At 41.6% G+C, this 22989-nt stretch overlaps 1 protein-coding gene across 1 annotated transcript in view; it reads left to right on the top strand.

Moving 5' to 3' along the window:
• Positions 1–22989, top strand: part of ATRN (attractin) — a 270477-nt gene that overhangs the window by 78946 nt on the left and 168542 nt on the right. The window contains exons 4-6 of the mRNA XM_073342975.1: positions 16821–16949; positions 21096–21301; positions 22448–22616. Coding sequence (XP_073199076.1) covers positions 16821–16949; positions 21096–21301; positions 22448–22616 — 504 coding nt within the window. The remainder of the gene's footprint in view (positions 1–16820; positions 16950–21095; positions 21302–22447; positions 22617–22989) is intronic.

A 22989-nucleotide genomic window follows, 5' to 3' on the forward strand; every position in this document is an offset into this window, starting at 1 on the left:
GAACTGCTGCCTAGCCATTCGGTCCCTAGTCTGTAGCTGTGCACTGGGTTCTTCCGTCCTAAGTGCAGGACCCTGCACTTATCCTTATTGAACCTCATCAGATTTCTTTTGGCCCAATCCTCCAATTTGTCTAGGTCCCTCTGTATCCTATCCCTGCCCTCCAGCATATCTACCACTCCTCCCAGTTTAGTATCATCCGCAAATTTGCTGAGAGTGCAATCCACACCATCCTCCAGATCATTTATGAAGATATTGAACAAAACCGGCCCCAGGACCGACCCCTGGGGCACTCCACTTGACACCGGCTGCCAACTAGACATGGAGCCATTGATCACTACCCGTTGAGCCCGACAATCTAGCCAACTTTCTACCCACCTTATAGTGCATTAATCCAGCCCATACTTCTTTAACTTGCTGACAAGAATACTGTGGGAGACCGTGTCAAAAGCTTTGCTAAAGTCAAGATACAATACATCCACTGCTTTCCCTTCATCCACAGAACCAGTAATCTCATCATAGAAGGCGATTAGATTAGTCAGGCATGACCTTCTCTTGGTGAATCCATGCTGACTGTTCCTGATCACTTTCCTCTCATGTAAGTGCTTCAGGATTGATTCTTTGAGGACCTGCTCCATGATTTTTCCGGGGACTGAAGTGAGGCTGACTGGCCTGTAGTTCCCAGGATCCTCCTCCTTCCCTTTTTTAAAGATTGGCACTACATTAGCCTTTTTCCAGTCATCCGGGACTTCCCCCGTTCGCCACGAATTTTCAAAGATAGTGACCAATGGCTCTGCAATCACATCCGCCAATTCCTTTAGCACTCTCAGATGCAACTCGTCCGGCCCCATGGACTTGTGCACGTCCAGCTTTTCTAAATAGTCCCTAACCACCTCTTTCTCCACAGAGGGCTGGGCCATCTATTCCCCATGTTGTGATGCCCAGCGCAGCAGTCTGGGAGCTGACCTTGTTCGTGAAAACAGAGGCAAAAAAAGCATTGAATACATTAGCTTTTTCCACATCCTCTGTCACTAGGTTGCCTCCCTCATTCAGTAAGGGGCCCACACTTTCCTTGGCTTTCTTCTTGTTGCCAACATACCTGAAGAAACCCTTCTTGTTACTCTTAACATCTCTCGCTAGCTGCAGCTCCAGGTGCGATTTGGCCCTCCTAATTTCATTCCTACATGCCCGAGCAATATTTTTATACTCTTCCCTGGTCATATGTCCAACCTTCCACTTCTTGTAAGCTTCTTTTTTATGCTTAAGATCCTCTAGGATTTCACCATTAAGCCAAGCTGGTCACCTGCCATATTTACTATTCTTTCGACACATCTGGATAGTTTGTCCCTGTAACCTCAACAGGGATTCCTTGAAATACAGCCAGCTCTCCTGGACTCCTTTCCCCTTCATGTTAGTCCCCCAGGGGATCCTACCCATCCGTTCCCTGAGGGAGTCGAAGTCTGCTTTCCTGAAGTCCAGGGTCCGTATCCTGCTGCTTACCTTTCTTCCCTGTGTCAGGATCCTGAAGTCAACCAAGTCATGGTCACTGCCTCCCAGATTCCCATCCACTTTTGCTTCCCCTATTAATTCTTCCCAGTTTGTGAGCAGCAGGTCAAGAAAAGCTCCCCCCCCCAGTTGGCTCCTCTAGCACTTGCACCAGGAAATTGTCCCCTACGCTTTCCAAAAACTTCCTGGATTGTCTATGCACCGCTGTATTGCTCTCCCAGCAGATATCAGGAAAATTAAAGTCACCCATGAGAACCAGGGCATGCGATCTAGTAGCTTCCGTGAGCTGCCGGAAGAAAGCCTCATCCACCTCATTCCCTGGTCCGGTGGTCTATAGCAGACTCCCACCACTATATCACTCCTGTTGCTCACACTTCTCAACTTAATCCAGAGACACTTAGGTTTTTCTGCAGTTTCGTACCGGAGCTCTGAGCAGTCATACTGCTCCCTTACATACAGTGCTACTCCCCCACCTTTTCTGCCCTGCCTGTCCTTCTTGAACAGTTTATAACCATCCATGACAGTACTCCAGTCATCATCCCACCAAGTCTCTGTTATTCCAATCACGTCATAATTCCTTGACATCACCAGGACGTCCAGTTCTCCCTGCTTGTTTCCAAGGCTTTGTGCATTTGTATATAAGCACTTGAGATAACCTGCTGATTGCCCCTCATTCTCAGTATGAGTCAGGAGCCCTCCCCTCACAGACATTCCTGCCTGTGAGGGGAGGGCTCCTGCCTCATACTGAGAATGACGTGCAATAGTGGTGATTGAACTAGAGCATATTCTTGAGATAAAATCATCTTAATTACAATATTTCCAGTGATGGAGAATCCACCACTACTCTTGACAGATTGTCTCCATGTTAATTACCCTTTCTGTTAAAAATGCACACCTTATTTCTAGTCTGAATATGCCTAGCCTGAATATGCCTGGCTTCAATTTCTAGCTATTGGATCTTGTTATATCTTTGTCTCCTAGATTGACGTGCCCTCTATTATCAAATATTTGTTCCTCATGTAGGTACTTGTAAACTATGATCAAGTTACCCTTTAACTTTTTCTTTGATAAGCTGAATAGATTGAGGTCCAAGAATCTTTCACTGTCAGGCTTGTTTTCCAATCCTGTAATCATTCTTGTGGTTCTTCTTTGAACCCTCTCCAATTTATCAACATCTTCTTTATTTGTGTATTCCATAACTGGGCACAGTATTCCAGTCGCGGTCTCACCCAATGCCAGTTATAGAAGTAAAATAGCCTCTGCACTCCTATTCATTATTTCCTCCGGTTATACTTCGCAGAATCACATCAGCCCTTTAAGTCACATCATCACAGTAGGAGCTCATGTTCAGCTGATTATCTACCATGACTTCCAAATCTCTTCCATGTCGCTACTTCCCATGATAGAGTACTCCATCCTGTAAATATGGGATACGTTCTTTGTTCCTAGGTGTATGACCTAACATCTGGCCATGTTGCAACACATTGTTTTCTTATGCTCAGCTTATCAAATGGTCCATATAGCTCTGTAGTGGTCTGTCCTCTTCATTATTTACCCTCTCCTTCAAGATGTCATCTTCAAACTTTAACAGTGGTGATTTTGTGTTTTCTTTATTATTGATAAAAACATTAAATGTCATAGAGATGAGAACCAGTCTGTGTGGGACCTCGCTAGAAACACACGCACTCAGTGATCATTCCTCATGTACAATTATGTTTTGAGACCCATTAGCCAGTTTTTAATCCATTTAGTGTGTACTAAGTTGATTTTCTGTCATTTTAGTTTCTTAATCAAAATGTCATGCAGTCAAATGTCTTTCAGAAGTTTTAAGTATATTTCATCAACACCATGATCTCCATTAACCCAACTTGTAATTTCAACAAAAAAGTAGATCAAGTTAGACAAGCTGTATTTAAACAGCATCTATTTTAGGGCATAAAGATAAGCCCTCAAAGTTTGTGTGAAGTGGATCTCTGTTTACAGCTGAAGAGGTTTTGAGAGTAGAAAGTGTCCCTGGTCTTTTTAAATTAAGGGCTCTGAACTGAAAATTGTCACTTGATGGACTGAAGAAGAATTTTTTTTTGTCAGGAGCTTAAGTCTTTGGGGCCAGATATTTAATTGATAGCAATAGAATTCATGCTGAAAAATAAGTTTTGGCACCGTGGGCATTAACACGGTTAAATTAACATAGGGCATCTGTCTATGAATAACTACTTTAACACACTAGAAATATTTTAATAAGTCGCCGCTGTGGTGGTAAAACAAGACATTTGTTGTTCTTACACATAGAATAGACCCTTGCAGCAGTTGATTTCACTTGACATACTGTAATGAATTATGGGCTTTACAGGAATGTATCTAAAGTGGCATGAATTCATTATTAAGCTTGTTCATGGGACACATTTGCTAAACTAAGATTGATACTGTTTTCTTAGCATAGTTTAGAAGAAGGACAATGTAACCTAGATAGTAAAGTGCTGATCGAGCAAAGAGAACTTTTTGAACAAGCCCCTGCGCCTGCATGAAGCATCATTGACTTCTGGGGAACTCTGCATTGATGCAGGTGTCCACATTCATCGCTCTTAACGTAGGATCAGGCCTGTAGTGGTTTCAAGGACCTGAACTGCCGGGTCTATGTTAAACTAAGATAAAATGGTGCTCTCTTGCTTACATCGCTGTATACGGAGTAAGTGTATGGTAGCCTTCCTATCACAGCTTTGTGTTACTTTTGTCCTTTTTCTTTTCCTGTTGTCCTTTGTATCTTTGTATTTTTCTCTGTCCCATCACAATTCTCAAGTTGTCTCTTAGGTGTTTCACTCCCTTCTGTGTGCAGGCAGCGCTTATTAGACTTTTGACATTTGATAAGGTGGAAGGTAATGTCTCAAGAGAACATGATTCTTGTATATGAACTCTGCTGCCTGCATCCTGCAGGGAGAAGAGACCACACAAGAATGGGAATTGTTAAAAATGAAGCATGCAGGGGGGAGAGAGAAATTCTGGGTACTGCTGTCAGCTCTTCCATTGACTCTGCCACTCAGACAATTGCTGCATTAGTTTCCGCACCTATAAAAGAGGGAAATTTTGCTTACCTTACCTGGATGTTGAGACTCACTATTGTGAAGTGCTCGGAGATCGTCCGAGAGAACCTAGGGATGACAACCTCTGAAACAGGCTAGTCTAGAGCAGAGTAAGGGCTTCAGGAGATTCTGGACCAGATTAAAGCATGTTTTTAAAGGTTGTCATCTTTCCAATTCTCCCCATTACATTACAGAATTCTGATGAAATTCAATGAAGACAAGTGCAGAGTACTTCACTTAGGAAGGAAAAGTCAAATGCACAAGTACAAAATGGGGAATAACTGTTGAGGTGGTAGTACTGTGGAAAAATATCTTGGGGTTATAGTGAACCACAAACTGAATGAGTTGTCAATGTGATGCAGCTGCCAAAAAGGCTAATATTATTTTCAGGTGTGGTAACAGGAGTGTTGTATGTAAGACACTGAAGGTAATTGTCCTGCTTTACTCGGTACTGGTGAGGCCCCAGCTGGAGTACTGTGTCCAGTTTTGGCTTACTCCAGAGCGATACTAAACATTGTTTAACATAATTATGGTTGGCCTGCCTTTTAAGGCAGCTATATTGTCAAATATTCATTACACATTTTCAAGACTTCGTACTTGTGTGTAAAGGCTTTTGCCATATGTTTTAGATCACGGGTATGATGCAATTCTGCAAATAGCAGTGTGAAGGTCACCACATCATCCACCTTTTAGAGAGTTCTTAAAGAGGAATGTTGTCTAAGATTCCGTACATGTTGGATTAAACAGTTAGTTCATGTGGTACCATCAAACATTCAAATCCATCCTGATTTTTCTCAGGTTTCTCTCTCAGCTGGATTAATTTATTCTCTTAAGCATCTTCACATATGTAGTCACTAGAGTTGTCTGGTTTATTTCCCCCACCCCTTACATTTTCAACAATTAAATACATGTTTGTAAAACTGTCTAAAGAATTGTGGTACTAAACAGTAACTTGATTACATCAGGGCTCACAGAGTATGACACACAGATGTGGAAAGGCCTACATGCCATTCAGAGAAAATGGAGAGAAATAAATTGAAAGAAGGGAAAAGCAGCAGGAGACAGAAAGGAAGAGTGACAGACATATATCTTAACTCTTGCCACATAAATCCTGAACACCACTTCCTCTAAAACGAGACATACCTGTCACCTTTCAGCCATTTTAAAAGTACTTTTCTTAACTTTATATCTGTTTTATTCTTTTTCCTTTTACGTCTCATTCACTTTTTCTCTTCCATGTTCCTCCTCTGTCATTAATGTACTCCTTTCTTTTGCTTGTATTTTCTTCCTGATGTTGCTGATCCCAATTCTGTCCAATTCTGGATTGGCTATGCTTTTGATATTAATAGTACATGGTGGATGATTAGAGAGGCAGAAAAAGGAATGCTGTCCCTCTGGTCCATGAGGAGTTGTTCTGCCCTGGCTGAATTACACTGAGATCACTATTTTCATATGGCAGGGACATGCTGTTCCCATATTCATCTTATGTAAAGGAAAACGGTACTCAAGCAACAAAGAGAAACTTATGAGACTTTTCATCTTTGATGTGTCGGAAGAGAGTATCTCAAGGGAGATCATCTTCAGATCAGCAGTCTAAAATTTCAAAATGAAACAAGTGTCTCTTATGCATGAATAAACTATGAAAAGGAATTAACTGGGTGCTATTGATAAAAATTTCCAGGATCTGGGATAAAAAAAAATTCATCTGGCTTTCTTACAAAAAATGTTTTACAAAATCATGTTTTGTGGACATCCTGGAATGGAAATTGCCTAGCCGAAACATCAGATGATGATGCACAATTTTGTGGCATGTCAATGAAATGAAGCATGTAGCACATACTTACTTTGGTAAGGTGCAGGCCACATGCCAGCTTCTAACTAGTAGTGTCTTCGGACCGTTTCGCTGTACTACCATAGCCAAAATGTGTTTTTTGTAACATGCATGGTGCAAACTATTGCAACTTCTTGTTTTCATTTTCAGGTGTCAAAACATAGTGAAAACTTCTGATAATGGGCAGGAAGGGTCTGTAGTATTCCTAGTTGCTGAAGCAGGCAACCGTATAATAGCACCATTAATATGGAAGTACTTATGTGGGGACTGAGATTTTATAGGCAATTAGGACATTTAACCATGGCTAGTAGGATGGTTAGTAAAAGTTTCACTGCATATCGCTTTCCTGGGCTGAAAAACTCAAAGATAAATAGGAGCATTCTATTTATGTAGCCTTGTGAACCAGTCTTCGAATGAATTTGTTTTATTTTATATTCTGAAAGGGAGTATAAATATGCACATTTTTAACTTGGGAAAATGTTCCATTTTCAGCATTACTTTTTAGTTAGTCCTGCCCTTATATGAAGCCAAGTTCATCTACATATCCCTGCAGAATCAGCTTCTTTACATGAGTGCTTCAGGACACTAGATTTCTACATGGTGCATGCCTGCATACAGAACTAACTGTTGCATCTAAAGTTTCCTTAGAAACAGTTTTCTCTCTAGCAGTCAAGGTTTTGGGGGGAAGATTTGACTCTTCTATTTTTAATTTAAATTGGATTTAGCTACTATTAAAATAATGCTGATGGAAAATAGGTTAGAGGTTGGGGTGGGAGGAAGTTTGATGGAGATGAGGGAAAAGTTTTGCTGTTAGAAACAGAAAAGCAGAATATTAATTAAACATTGGTGTTAAATACAGCGCTTTAATACACAAAGATAAAAATGGATGTACGCATATTGGGTGTCTAATTATCAGAGGGGGACTGACTATTTTCTCATTGTTAAACTTAAAGAATTAGACCCTTTTCTTCAGATATTAAAGATTTTTTTTTAGCAAACCTAGTAATGGTTTAGTATAGAAAGGTAACATTTTCAAAAGAGCCAAAACCCTATTTTTCCATTGACTTAGGCCTTTAGGAGCTAAATCTCTTTTGAAAACTGCCATTAGGCTCTTTTTTGAATATTTTGCCTCAGACTTTAGTTGACCTTAGATGATCCAAATTTTTTCTATGACACAGCAATACGGAGGAGTGAGAGAAAGAGGGAAGTATTTTCTTTAAGAGTAGAATTTCTGTTTTGAGACGTCTTGAAGATTACTCCAGGCAGATATAAAAAAACTGGTTCCTTTAAGCGTTCCCACCTCGATTCTTTTTCCTGCATAGTTAAGATTGGTAGTTCTTTGCTGACGATGATGACGATATTATCGGAGTTCTCATCTACGGCTACACATATGACTCTGAAGTCCGAACCATGATTCACAGAGTCGGCTGCACTGAGGGCATGGGAAGTTTGTATCTACGATGTTTGATGATGCAGCTCTGTGGTGCCTTTCACGTATAGCCTGGAGATGATTTTGTCAATCCGGCTCAAATCTGTCACATGCTGATCTTGTCCGAGACCACCAGTGAGTCCTGTTCTGAGCCATTTGCTCAAGTTCTTTGGAATTGATATCAGCTCACTGGAGACTGCTCTTCAGATTAGCTTTGAAGTGCTTATACAGATGACCCTTCTTTCTTTTGCCTTGACTCAGCTCCCCGTAGAAGATCTGTTTTGGGAGATGGTGGTCTTCCATTTTGATGACATGTCCAGTCCACCTAAGCTGTGCTCTCAGTAACTTTTCTTAGTGCTGGTAGTGTTTGCTCTCTCAAGGACCTTAATATTGGTCACTCTGTCCTGCTAGCGAATGCTCATTATTGAGTGGAGGGAGTGCATGTGAAATTGCTCAAGCTGCTTAATGTGATGTCTATAGAGAGTCCATGTCTCCGATCCATACAGGAGAGATGTTAGAACCAATTCACTGTAGATCTTCAATTTAGTGGAGAGATGAATGTTGTGTTGGTTAAGGACTTTTGTTCAGAGTTGGACAAGGGTCTGGCTGGCTTTACTAATTTTGGAGGAAATTTCCTTATCAAGGAATCGTCACTGGAGAGGTGCTGCCCAAATACTCGAACTGATCCATATGTTTCAGCTGTGCGCCTTGGATGAAAATGGCTGGCACTGGGGCATTGGAATGTGGTGCTGGTTGGAACAAGACCTCTGTCTTCCCAAGACTGATGATGAGGCCAAAGAGCTGGGATGCTTCAGAAAATCTGTCAATGATGACATGAAGGTCATCATGTCTATAGGACATCAAGGCGCAGTCGTCTGCAAAAAAATACCTGGATAAGATGTCTCTCCAGCGTCTTGGTCTTCGCACTGAGGCGCTGAAGATCAAAGAGGGAGCCATCAAGCCAGTACCGGATATATATATCCCCTGATCCAAGTCCCTTGTGGCATGGCTGAGGACACAGACAAAGAACAAGTTGAACAGCACTGGAGCAAGTATGCAGCCTTGCTTCACTTCATTCGAGATTTAGAATGCATCCGGAAAGTCACCACTGGCAAGCACTTGCACTGTCATGTGGTCATGGAACAGACGCATGATTTGTATGAACCTTCTTGGGCAGCCCAGTTTATGTAGAATAGCACATGGACTCTCTCTCACCATATCAAAAGCAGATTGGTAAGAGCAGTGGTAACCTGCGTATAGTCCCATTCACAGCACAAGTGCCCCAAGCTTAATAGAACAGCCTTCAACATAGCAAAGCTCAAGCACACCAACAGTCAGGTGCAGTTTCAGTAGTCATTTGATGACAAGCTTTTTTCGTGCTTGCCAATCACTGGCAACCCAACAGAAAAATGGAACCAGTTCAAACATGTGATAGTTAAGATTATACAAAGACCAAAAGCAGTATGTATTTTTCATCTGTTAAGTTAGCTATGTGGTGGGTGGCTTTTTTTTTTTTTTTTTTTTTTTGGTATTTCAAAATAGATGATAATTTTGCAAATTATTATACTGGCTTGTTTGCTGAATGGCCTTATGCATCACATTTCTAAAGATTCCAATGTCACCTTAAAGAAAAGGAGTACTTGTGGCACCTTAGAGACTAACCAATTTATTTGAGCATGAGCTTTCGTGAGCTACAGCTCACTTCATTGGATGCATACCGTGGGTGTGTCTGTGCGGATTTGATCTTGTGCTTTTTCAGGAAGTTTCTTGAGCAAATGCTGTAGTTGCTTTTGGTAACTCTCAGTGGGATCATAGGGTAATGGCTTGTAGAAAGAGGTGTTGGAGAGCTGCTGAGCAGCCTCTTGTTCATATTCCGACCTATTCATGACGACAACAGCACCTCCTTTGTCAGCCTTTTTGATTATGATGTCAGAGTTGTTTCTGAGGCTGTGGATGGCATTGCGTTCCGCATGGCTGAGGTTATGGGGCAAGTGATGCTGCTTTTCCACAATTTCAGCCCGTGCACGTCGACGGAAGCACTCTATGTAGAAGTCCAGTCTGCTGTTTCGACCTTCAGGAGGAGTCCACCTAGAATCCTTCTTTTTGTAGTGTTGGTAGGGAGATCAAATCCGCACAGACACACCCCTGGAACCCCGACCTGGGATATTCTATCTACTACCCAAGATCCATAAACCTGGAAATCCTGGGCGCCCCATCATCTCAGGCATTGGCACCCTGACAGCAGGATTGTCTGGCTATGTAGACTCCCTCCTCAGGCCCTACACTACCAGCACTCCCAGCTACCTTCGAGACACCACTGACTTCCTAAGGAAACTTCAATCCATCGGCGATCTTCCTGATAACACCATCCTGGCCACTATGGATGTAGAAGCCCTCTACACCAACATTCCACACAAAGATGGACTACAAGCCGTCAAGAACACTATCCCCGATAATGTCACGGCTAACCTGGTGGCTGAACTTTGTGACTTTGTCCTTACCTATAACTATTTTACATTTGGGGACAATGTATACCTTCAGATCAGCGGGACTGCTATGGGTACCCGCATGGCCCCACAGTATGCCAACATTTTTATGGCTGATTTAGAACAACGCTTCCTCAGCTCTCGTCCCCTAAAGCCACTACTCTACTTCCGCTATATTGATGATATCTTCATCATCTGGACCCATGGAAAAGAAGCCCTTGAGGAATTCCACCATGATTTCAATAATTTCCATCCCACCATCAACCTCAGCCTGGTCCAGTCCACACAGGAGATCCACTTCCTGGACACTACAGTGCTAATAAACAATGGTCACATAAACACCACCCTATACCGGAAACGTACTGACCGCTATTCCTACCTACATGCCTCCAGCTTTCACCCTGACCACACCACACGGTCCATCGTCTACAGCCAGGCTCTGCGATACAACCGCATTTGCTCCAACCCCTCAGACAGAGACAAACACCTACAAGATCTCTGTCAAGCTTTCTTACAACTACAATACCCACCTGCGGAAGTGAAGAAACAGATTGATAGAGCCAGAAGAGTTCCCAGAAGTCACCTACTACAGGACAGGCCTAACAAAGAAAATTACAGAATGCCACTAGCAGTCACCTTCAGCCCCCAACTAAAACCCCTCCAACGCATTATTAAGGATCTACAACCTATCCTGAAGGATGACCCAACACTCTCACAAATCTTGGGAGACAGGCCAGTCCTTGCCTACAGACAGCCCCGCAACCTGAAGCAAATACTCACCAACAACCACATACCACACAACAGAACCACTAACCCAGGAACCTATCCTTGCAACAAAGCCCGTTGCCAACTGTGTCCACATATCTATTCAGGGGACACCATCACAGGGCCTAATAACATCAGCCACGCGATCAGAGTCTCGTTCACCTGCACATCCACCAATGTGCTATATGCCATCATGTGCCAGCAATGCCCCTCTGCCATTTACATTGGTCAAACTGGACAGTCTACGTAAAAGAGTAAATGGACACAAATCAGATGTCAAGAATTATAACATTCATAAACCAGTCGGAGAACACTTCAATCTCTCTGGTGACGCAATCACCGACATGAAGGTCACTATCTTACAAAAAAAAAAACTTCAAATCCAGACTCCAGCGAGAAACTGCTGAATTGGAATTCATTTGCAAATTGGATACTATTAATTTAGGCTTAAATAGAGACTGGGAGTGGCTAAGTCATTATGCAAGGTAGCCTATTTCCCCTTGCCTTTTCCTAACCACCCCCCCCCCCAGACGTTCTGGTTAAACTTGGATTTAAACTTGGAGAGTGGTCAGTTTGGATGAGCTATTGCCAGCAGGAGAGTGAGTTTGTGTGTGGGGGCGCAGAGGGTGAGAAAACCTGGATTTGTGCTGGAAATGGCCCAACTTGATGATCACTTTAGATAAGCTATCACCAGCAGGACAGTGGTGTGGGAGGGGGTATTGTTTCATGGTCTCTGTGTGTATATAATGTCTACTGCAGTTTCCACGGTATGCATCCGATGAAGTGAGCTGTAGCTCACGAAAGCTCATGCTCAAATAAATTGGTTAGTCTCTAAGGTGCCACAAGTACTCCTTTTCTTTTTGCAAAGACAGACTAACACGGCTGTTACTCTGAAATTTCACCTCAGTGACTGTTTCATATACATTCTTATGCCGTTGGAGATATGTAATTATTTCTTGGGGATAGTGTATTTCATAGACTGTTTTTTTTTTTTAAATAGAATTTCATTCCAGAAGGGACCATTAGATTATTCAGTATGATCTCCTCTGTGTGTCAGCCACTAAATTTTACCCAGGTACCCCTATTTTGAGCCCAATGACTTTAGTACTGTAGCTATACCCCATCTCTCGTAGTGGCCTATAAGTGTTTCAGCAGGAGGAGAGAAAAACCCAGAGTACATCTGGCCAGTTGTGTATTGCGGGAAATACAGATCCTTCTTGATCCTTATAGGTGACCAGCAAAAGCCCTGAAGCATGAGATTTGATTATACATAATGATACTGATCTCATTTGTAAAGCACTTTGAGAACTACTTATGAAAAGCGCTATGATAAGGGTGAGGTGGTATTATTATTTATTGTCTTAGGACAGAGCTTAAAGTGTTAAGAGCATGCTGAGAGCAATGCAGGCAAGCCTGTGATCCCCATGGCCCATGAAGGCAGGGAATGAGAAGGGGAATTCATATATTCAGATTCCAAGGTCAGAAGGGACCACTACAATCATGCAATCTGACACCTTGCCACACTCCACGCTGTGCACAGGGCATAGAATATCTCCCAAAGCTTAATTAAAGCCCATCTTTTAAAAAGATATCTAGTCTCTTTTAAAGATTCCAGGCAATGGAGACCACCACTACTTCTGCGAGTGATGGTCCCTGTGTGTGTTGCACTCGAGGTGTGCATGCACTGTGTGCATCTAAGACCAGAAGATTTTTCATTGGCAGTGTCTATTGGTCCATGCCTGCGCCTTTCACCACCTCATGCTTCAAACAGAGGGCCTAAAGGGCACATGGACTGCCTGCCTCTCTTGTTCCTTTTTCCTGCCATTAGACTAGACTTCTTAGTGTCCATAGCTTTGCTGGTATTCCTGTTAAAAAATCCATTTTTCTTGTAATCAGTTGTTCTCTAATAGATATATTTTTGTTAGAATAGCATTAGAATGGGCCTGGGGGCTCTGACCCCCTCCCTGTCCCCCTTCCTCTTTGGTGTCACGTAATATGCCCAAGATCTCAGGATTCAGGAACTGTGGTGTGACACTTTGTGGGGTTACCCTAGATGTTTGGGGCGAATCGCTACCATCAGGAGAAACTCTCCCCGACCAGCTGTTGGCAAAACAAGCACTCCTCTCCAGGCTCCAAAAGCCCCAATCTTTCTCTGTGCAAGCTCTCTATTTGCATACCACACTTGTTACACTTGAGTGCCCAGTCGTTTATATTCTGAACACCAGCAATGTACCCTGATCCTCTGCCTCCTGGGAAGCAATGCTCCCCAGTTCACTGTTTCACCTGAGTTCAATGCTGTCCGTAGCACAAGGCACTTAGTTAGGTTTATAGTAAATCCAAGTTGTAGTTTATTTAACAGAACTTGAGATAAAGATTCAAATAAAAGCAAGTATGAAGATCTGGAAGCATGAGGTTACAGTAAAGAAAAACATAAGATGCAAAGGATGGTCTGTACTTATTAACAAGTTACTTTCCTGTCTAGTAAGGTATTTCTCACCCAATGAGTAGTCCTTGAAGCTATATCTTTCATAAGACACCTCTGCTGGCAGAGTTTCTCCTCTCTAATGGATAACCCCTTGTGCCATGTCTTCTGTTCTCATACAGTTACAGGCTATTGTCTCGTAATCTAGGTGGCCCCCTCTTCAGAGAACCCTCCTGAGGTTTATTTGTCTTCGTCAATACGTAAGTCTCCGTGTAGACAGACAGTAAATGAAGTGCTGTCTCCCTGGAGGTCCATTGTTCTTAATGTTGAATGTGTTAGCCCTGAGATCCTGCCACATCTCAGATGACAAGTTTCTCTTCAACAGTTTTCCAACCTAATAGTCTGCATTTTCCATCTTCCATGAACTATTTCCCATGTAAACATCACTCAGTAATCATGACAATCAGATTTTTAGCGGACTGCACACTACCCTTTTCCACGTAATACTGAGAAAATGGTCAGACACAGATGTAATCTAGCCAGGGCATGCCTTTTACACGTCACCTGCCAAGGGTCATCCTGGTTAGTGATTTGCACGACACTAGCCTTCATTGCCTTGGGGAATCCAACATCTGCTCTCAGTGCAAATCTGCCTCTCCTTTTCCCCTCTGAACCCATCAGTCCTGGGAGTTTCAGCTCAGGAGATGGAATGGTCAATGAGACCCTAGTCCAACCCTGGGTCATCAGACCCCATGTCCATCTGCTGCAGGCTATCAGAAGTGCCCCTTTGAGCATGGTTTTACCCGATTCTGGAATCACAGAGGGCAGAGCTAAGGACTCTAGGAAACAGGAGGAGAAGAGCAAGAATACTTACAAAAAGTGAGAGAAATCCCCTTCTAAATCTTCGTCTAGGAAGAAGACCTCTTTCCCCTACACCCTCCAAGTCCGGCAATACTCTGCGCCCGAGTATGGAGCTCAAAAGGAGAACAGATCTCACTCATTGGCACAGGGAGCCAAAAATGCACTGAAACAGCCAGCCACTGAAGGGGTGGAACCAGCATCAATGTGGGGGGGGGGGGGAGGGAGGGGAGAAAACCTTTTGTAGTGATAATCAGGGTGGGCCATTTCCAGCAGTTAACCAGAACGTCTGAGGAACAGTGGGGGGTGGGCGGAAATAAACATGGGGAAATAGTTTTACTTTGTGCAATAACCCATCCACTCCCAGTCTTTATTCAAGCTTAGGTTAATTGTATCCAGTTTGCAAATTAATTCCAGTTCAGCAGTCTCTCGTTGGAGTCTGTTTTTGAAGTCTTTTTGTTGAAGAATTGCTACTTTTAGGTCTGTAATCGAGTCTGGTCACTCTGTCATTCTGGTTAACTGCTGGAAATGGCCCACCCTGATTATCACTAGAAAAGGTTTTCTCCCCTCCCTCCCCCACCCCCTTTCCGCTCTCCTGCTGGTAATAGCTCATCTTAAGTGATCACTCTCCTTACAGTGTGTATGATAACACCCATTTTTTCATGTTCTGTATGTATATAAATCTCCTCACTGTATTTTCCACTGAATGCATCCGATGAAGTGAGCTGTGGCTCACGAAAGCTTATGCTCAAATAAATTGGTTAATCTCTAAGGTGCCACAAGTACTCCTTTTCCTTTTGCTTAGAAGTCAACTCGAGGAGAATACACATAGGGACCATCGCTCGAAGAAAAGAGGTTACTTACGTTACAGTAACTGAAATTTTTGAGATATGTGGTTCCTAAGTGTATTCCACTACCGTCTCTCCTTCCCCTTTTCTTTGGATGTTTTCCTGAGGTGATTTGTGGTAGAGAAGAACTAGAGAGGCAGTCATTCTGCGCCACCCCTTGTGCCCTTGATTTGGAGCACAAGGAGGTGATGGGCATAGGTGTGGACCAATGGACACTTTTAATGAAAAGTCTTTGTCTCAGGTGCCTGGAGCACATGCATACCTCGAGTGGAATACACATATGGACAGTACATTTTATAACACAAAGAACTCCTGTTATACAACACAAGAACAAGAAGACAAGACAAAAACTCCTGTTCTGGCAGGTAACCAGAATTTCCCCATGTAAGCTGTTAGAATGTTTAATTACCCTCACTGTTAGGAAATTGCATCTTATTTTAAGGTTGAACTTCAGCTTTCAAGTCATTTAATCTTTTTATGCCTTTTCAGCAAGGTTGAAAGCCCCTGGTATCTGATATCTTTTCCATGTGTAGAATGCAATATAGTGATCAAGTCACCTGTCACCCTTCTCTTTGATAAGCCAAATAAATTGAGCTCCTTAACCCTTTCATCATAAGGCTTATTTTCTAGCCCCTGGATTATTTTTGTGTCCTTCCTTGTAAATACTGAAGGGTTCAGCATTCTTCTTGACATGCGTAGAGCAGAACTGGTCACAGCACTCCAGTAAGCAGTCCTGTCAATGTTGTGTCTACAAAGGCAAGATTGCTTTCCTACTTCTACTTAATTTTCCCCTTCTAATACATCCAAAGATCACATTGCACCCCTTTTTTTGCCACACTATTGCACTGAGAGCTCATCTTGAGGTGATTATTTATAATGATCCCATAGTCTCTGAGTTGCTGCTTTCCAACACTGTCTCCCATCCTTCATTCTTTGTTCCCAGCATTAGTCTACATTTAAAATAGATTTTGTTGGATTCTGAGCATATAAAGAGGAGATTCAGATCACTTTGTAATAGTAATTGGTGTTCTTTATTTACTATTCCACCAATCTTTGTCATTTGCAAAACCAGCAAAGATTTTTTAGCATCATCTAGATAGTCGATAAAAATGTCACATAGCTTTGGACCAAGAACTGATCCCCGTTGGAGCCTGCTAGAAATGTCCCACTCATTGATATCTTCCCATTAGCAACCACATTTTGAGAACTGTCAACGGCTAGTTTTTAATCCATTTAATTGTGTCCTATTAATTCTATGTAATGCAATTTTTTTAAATCAGAATGTCATGTGAGACTAAGTTAATTGCTTTGGAGAAATCCAGGGTATATTTAAGGAATTAAGGGCTTTATCATTTTTCCCCCAAAAGATATTTTTAAGGAGTTTCTTCAACAAAACACTAAATCTGATATTTCCATATTAAAGTCTTTGATTATTATTGTAAATATGTAATACTTCAAAGTGATCAAATTTAAGAAATCATCCGGCTTGTGTCTTGAATTTATTTTTTTACACATAGTTGAGACGTGTATAGTGGAATTACTATAATTGTTATGCTCCCATGACTGTATATGTAACGTCGTACATTGTCTTTCTTTTTCAGTGGTCTTATTGTTCCTGAGAGGGAAGGCAATGAAACAATCCCAGAAGTTGTAGCCACTTCTGGCTATGTCCTACTCCATTTCTTTAGTGATGCTGCCTATAATTTGACAGGGTTCAACATCACCTATAAGTAAGTAATACTTCTTCCAAATGGTTTTGAGGAAATTTAAATGTTGTGTATTGAAAGAGCAGTCTAAATGCACTCCGAGGATGGATCAGGAGAGGTATTTCCATTAGGGACAGGGAAGTATGAATTCCACAGTACAAGGCACTGGCAAGACAGTACAAGGCCTGGACAGCTGTGTACAGTTCTGGTCACCACGTTCAAGAAAGATGAGTTCAAACGGGAACAGGTGCAGAGAAGGATGATCGGGGATATGGAGAACCAATCTTAATGGACCAAGTATCAGAGGGGTAGCTGTGTTAGTCTGTATCCACAAAAACAACGAGGAGTCTGGTGGTACCTTAAAGACTGACAGATTTATTTGGGCATAAGCTTTCTTGAGTAAAAAACCCACTTCAGATGCAACTGAAGAAATGGGTTTTTTACCCACAAAAGCTTATGCCTAAATAAATCTGTTAGTCTTTAAGGTGCTACTGGACTCCTCATTAATCTTATGGGAGAAGACTAAAAGAGCTTGGCTTGGTCAACATAGCAAAGCAAAGGCTGAGCGGGCAGAAAAGAGCTATTTAAACTGAAAGACCATGTTGGCACAAGAACAAATGGGGATAAACTGGTCAGGAATAAATTTAGATTGGAAATTAGAAGGCGTCTAAGCATCGGAGAAGTGAGGTTCTGGAACAGCGGTCTAATAGGAGAAGTGGGAGCAAACAAGCTAACTAGTTTTAAGACAAAGCTTGATATGTTTATGAATGGGATGGCATGATAGCATTGCCTGAGACAGGAGGGATCTGGACTCAATTACCCAGGAGGTACCTTCCTGTCCTATGATTCATGTCTTTTGTTTGTTTCTTTTGGCACTTGCAGCTGCCCTTGAAACATGAAACTGGAAGTTAATTTAAGTTTTAATCCTTCATTACCTTTTCTAGAAAAGTAAATATGCTCATGTGAACTTTTTGTAATGGATGGTTTAACACATGAAGTTAATAAATAGCTTATTTGGAAGGCCAAGAGGCAAATTAATCACATAATTTGTGTTAGGTGTCTAATATTCTGTCACTAGCATTAATCTCACATGTGGATTGTAAACTTGGGTAAATGCAACATGAGTAATAGTGACTATTTTTGAGCAAATGTTAGATTTCTACAATTACATGCAATCAATAGAATTTATCCCCTTTATGCATATGACTTTACCTTTTTCTTTTCTCCTCCCTACATTCCTGCATACACACAAGAATTTCCCTCAGGCCACTGGACTAAACCTACAGTAAAGAGAAATGTGTGGGGGCATCTCTTAAAAAGCTTCAGACCATCTTAGTTCCAGTTGGTTACCGGGCTGCCTTAGTAGAGCTACCCCTCTGGGACTAATGACGATGAAAAAACTTCCTCACTTTTCCTGTTTATAATTTTAAGAGGCATTATGCATTGGTTCTTCGTGAACATCTGCTACAGTGTACTTTATGCTTGGTGCTGTTTTTTTTTAAATACCTTTAGGCTATTCCCTAATGGGCTAATTATTTGCAGAATGGTCACTTTAGAGACATAAGTAGAAGAAGCTGGTGTACACATGCTAGTAGAGATTCTCGTGGGTATTGGACATTTAATTGAATTTCTTGCTTTTGTGGGTCTGAATTTTATTTCAGTATAGTTGTGTCTGAGGATTTTGTGTGGCGTGGGATTTGTTTTACTGTGGGTGTGAATTGGTGTTCATGTGCAGGAATTTTTAGCTCTTGGTAACATTTAATGGTTGGTTGGTTGAAGAAATTCAGTTGCAAATGACTGTCTACAGAGCCCACGGGAAAAGTTTAAGCATCCCTGGTTGTTAAATGTGTATCAACCCGTGAAATGCATTTGTCATGTGAACCAGCTATCTATATTGGACTGTTTTAAATAGGAAAAGAAGTCAGAAGCGAGTGGACGGAGTGCTGCTTACCCAGAGGAACATGGTATAGCTACAGTTAAGCTATCCGTGTCTTCCCAGGCTTTCCTTTGACTTAATACATTTTGTCTGCTAGAGAGCCCTTTGCTTAAACCCGCTGGCCAAGATTTTCAAAACTGGATACCTAAAGTTAGGCTCTTAATCCATATTTAAGCACCTAAGTAAGTGGTCTGTTTTTTTTCCAAAAGGAGCTGAGCATCCAGCAGCTCTTGCTGACTGCAGTGGGAGGTGAGGATACTCAGCACTTTCTAAAGTCATGCCAAAACTTATTTAGCAGCCTTATTTTAGACATCTAATTTTGAAAATCTTGTTCACTCTGATACCAAAAACCATGATACCATCTACTGGCAGCTGCCAGTACTACATTGTGACAATAACAATGGCAGAACCGAAAAAAGCCAAAGAGAAGTGTGAGTGAAGAAAGCAGGCTGTGGCAAAAATATGAGGCCATGTCTGCTTGAGATGTGGATGCATCTGTGGATCCCTCGTGAGTTTACATTTGTACAAGATGCACTGAAACAAACTGACTCTCGTACATCAACTATGGTGGGAGACTCCAACATAACAATGCAATGAATAAATTCGCTAACGACTGAACTACCTTCCCTTAAAAGAAGGTGGATATAAACTTGCTATATTTAAGCTGTATTTTAAATTTCCCTTAATTCTACATGCTCAATCTCATTTCAGAAAATTTTCTTTTAAAAAATAAAATAAAAAATACTTGTTTTGATTTTTGATCTGTGTGTTATGGGTTAGAGACTTCCTTCTAATGTGTCCTTAATCGAAAGGATGCAAGGATTTTTCTGTTTTTAAATTTGGATGTATTATAACCAGCTCAGAGTATTGTTGCTGGAGTTGGAATTCAAAGTCAAGCTTTGAAATTCACTCTGACCCTTACTATAATGGAGAGTGAAATCCTTTTATTTCATTTAGTCTTGGTGCAGTTGGTGTAAGCTGTTACAGGACTATAGGTGCCAATTAATACTGGGTGCTCAGCACCCACCGACGGCCCTGCCTATCAGCTCCTTCCCTTCCCCCCAGCGCCTCCCACTCACTGGTGATCAGCTGCTCAGCGGTGTTCAGGAGGCACTGGGCAGGAGGAGGTTGAGCAAGGGCAGGGCGTGCTTGGGGGAGGGGCAGAGCGGGGGCATGATGGCATGGAGCCTTGGGGGAAGCGGTGGGGTGGGTGCGGGACCTGGGGTGGAGTGGGGTTCGAGCACCCCTGGGGAAATGAGGAAGTCAGAGCCTCTGTACAGGAGAATGGGGTTTTGGATAGTGACCCCTATCTTTGATTCATGTTGTTGAATGCAAGGTCAGTGGTTAATGAAACATCAGTTATCCACGATTTGATAAAGAATAAGGCCCCCTGAATGTGAATCTGTAACAGAGATATTGCTTAAAAATACTGGAGGACTAGTTTTGCCATAGTTGATTCCACTTGAATACTGTGTGCACCATGATTCAAGGGGATGTGTGTGTCTGGGTTATTGACATGCACCCTGTGGTGCATTTGTTAAGTGAGTCCTAGAATAAAGTGTAATTGGAACTACTTCTGATACATAAATCACACTCTTACCACAAAGCCCTCATGTGAGCTGATGAAATCCTTCACTGTAGTGGTGTTGAGGTGATTTATTTTCATTATAAATAACTGACATCTATATGGATTGTATTAGAAGCGTTGCTGTAGATTTAACTTGTTAAGCGAGCCAGCTCTTTAAATTGTGGCCCAAATCAACAAAACTTTTTGCAAAGGTGGTTCAAATCCGAAAAGCATAACTTGTCAGTCAGTTATTTTGGGACTCTCAGCAAAGTACCAGTTCTTCTGCTGAGCACTAAGAATTTAGTTTCAGAGTAGCAGCCATGTTAGTCTGTATCCGCAAAAAGAAGACTCATAAATTTGTTAGTCTCTAAGGTGCCACAAGTACTCCTGTTCTTTTTAAAAACTTAGTGAATCGCTTAGTTTCCTCATCAGCTCATCTAATTTGGGACTCAGTTATAGAAATCGCTCTTAATGTTACTACTTAAAATATTAGCTAGACCAAAAACAAGTATAGACCCATAACTTCAAATCCTATCTCAGCATAGACATGTAGAACAAACATTTACACCTTTGTATTAACATTGTTCAGCAGCTCTTTGTGTAATAAGAGGCAAGACTTGGTAGTCAATTGAACTGCTGACAAACATAGTTTTTCCCATGTTTGCAGTTTCAACATGTGTCCCAATAATTGTTCTGGCCGAGGAGAGTGCAAACTCAGTAACGGCAGTAACACTGTTAAATGTGAATGTTCTGAACACTGGAAAGGAGAGGCGTGTGATATTCCTTATTGCACAGATGATTGTGGATATCCTGCGAGAGGTCAGTGCAACATGAATGGGACCAAAGGATGCTCGTGCTATTCAGACTGGCAAGGTAAGTGCCTTGATAAACAGGAAGAGATTTTTTTGCTGAGAGGGGGGATGCTTTTCCCTGTGGGACATTTGCAGTTAAATCAGGATTGCATGCTGCAGAGATTATAGTATCTGGCAGATGTTTTCACTCAGCAGATGTTCTGATTCCACTCTCCTTCCTGCTGTGCCTTGCTCACCTGCATACATCAGAGCCTTGATCCTGCTTTCTCAAACATTACCATGTATCTCTTTAAAAAAAAAAAAAAAAAAAAGGTTAAAAAAAAAAAAGTAAGTTACTGACCATATGAGCAAGTGAATGCGGTCTTAGAAGACGTAAGGATGTACGATTGTACCTGAAAGCAAAGTTGAGACTTCAGGTAGGATTTAACTTGTCTCAAAAATACATGAAACATATTTGTTTCTAATTCTGTTCACGTACTGCCACACTGAAGTGTGGAGCTGTGCTCCATTTTTAATTAAAAAAACCTATAATTTCACCTCTTGCAATGTTCAGTTTCTCACACAAAATTGATTTTCTTTGTATATTTTAAGAGCTAAAATTAGTCAGTCACATAAAAAAAAATCCCCAAATACTTTAAGAAGTGAATGTGTATAGTACTGAAATATAGCCACCTCTAGGGTTAAGCACAGCAGCTGTTTGACAGCATATAGCAACACTGCAAATTAGTTTAGAGAAGGAATTGTGAATAGTATATTGGCAGAAACTTTAGAAGGAATTTAGATAAACAAAATTAAATTATCCAAATCCAGGGCACCAGGGATTATCCAAATTTACTAGAACATCAAGGATAACAGTTCTACTCCTGGGGGAAAAACCTATGGAATGTTTAATGGCCACAGGTGATTAGGACCCAGATCTTATGTCCACTGTGCCTCCAAATAATGTGTTAGAGGACTGGTTGAGTACTGTCAGAGAGGGAAGATTTCTCTCTACTGAATCCCCAGCTTCAATGTTTTTGAGGTCTACCATCCAAGCATTGGGCTTAGGTTGTGAAATCTGCAATGAAATTGCCACCCAATATGGCACAGCTACAAGCTGCATCCTTACTCTCCTACTTTTGAAGCTTTATTTTATCCATAAATGGTCACTTACACGTATGTTTGTAACAGTGTTTCTCAACATTTTAAACTTATTTTTCATTAAAAGGTCCTGGCTGTGCACTCCCTGTACCAGCTAATCAGTCGTTCTGGACTCGTGAGGAATACTCTAGTCCAAAGCTTCCCAGAGCGTCTCACAAAGCTGTTGTCAATGGCAATGTAATGTGGGTTGTTGGAGGCTACATGTTCAATCATTCCGATTCCTGTATGGTTTTAGCGTGAGTAAAACCCAAATACCTTGATATCATTTTTGTTTGTCCAGCTACAAGATGATATTAGATGTCTAGAATTAATTTTAGAAAATATCACCCTGCAAACTGTGTCCAGACCTGTGTCCTGCGCAAAGCTAGGATCTGTCAACATGAGTTTACTAATGTTTGTTTTGGAAAAACTTCATACAGAGTCCTGAGGTACAGTAAGTGCTGGCCTACTCCACCTTCCTGCAACACTGTCCTGTCTTACTATTATTATTCTCTGTATATTCATCCATAAGCCCCACAAGTTCTGTCTTGCCTCACCTTCAGTGAGGCGGAGTCTACATCCTCTCAGAGGCCATCTGAATTAACTCATTCTAATAAAACAGTTTCTGCT

The sequence above is a fragment of the Lepidochelys kempii genome, chromosome 4, assembly GCF_965140265.1.
Source record: "Lepidochelys kempii isolate rLepKem1 chromosome 4, rLepKem1.hap2, whole genome shotgun sequence".
In the NCBI taxonomy this organism is placed as follows: Eukaryota; Metazoa; Chordata; order Testudines; family Cheloniidae; genus Lepidochelys; species Lepidochelys kempii.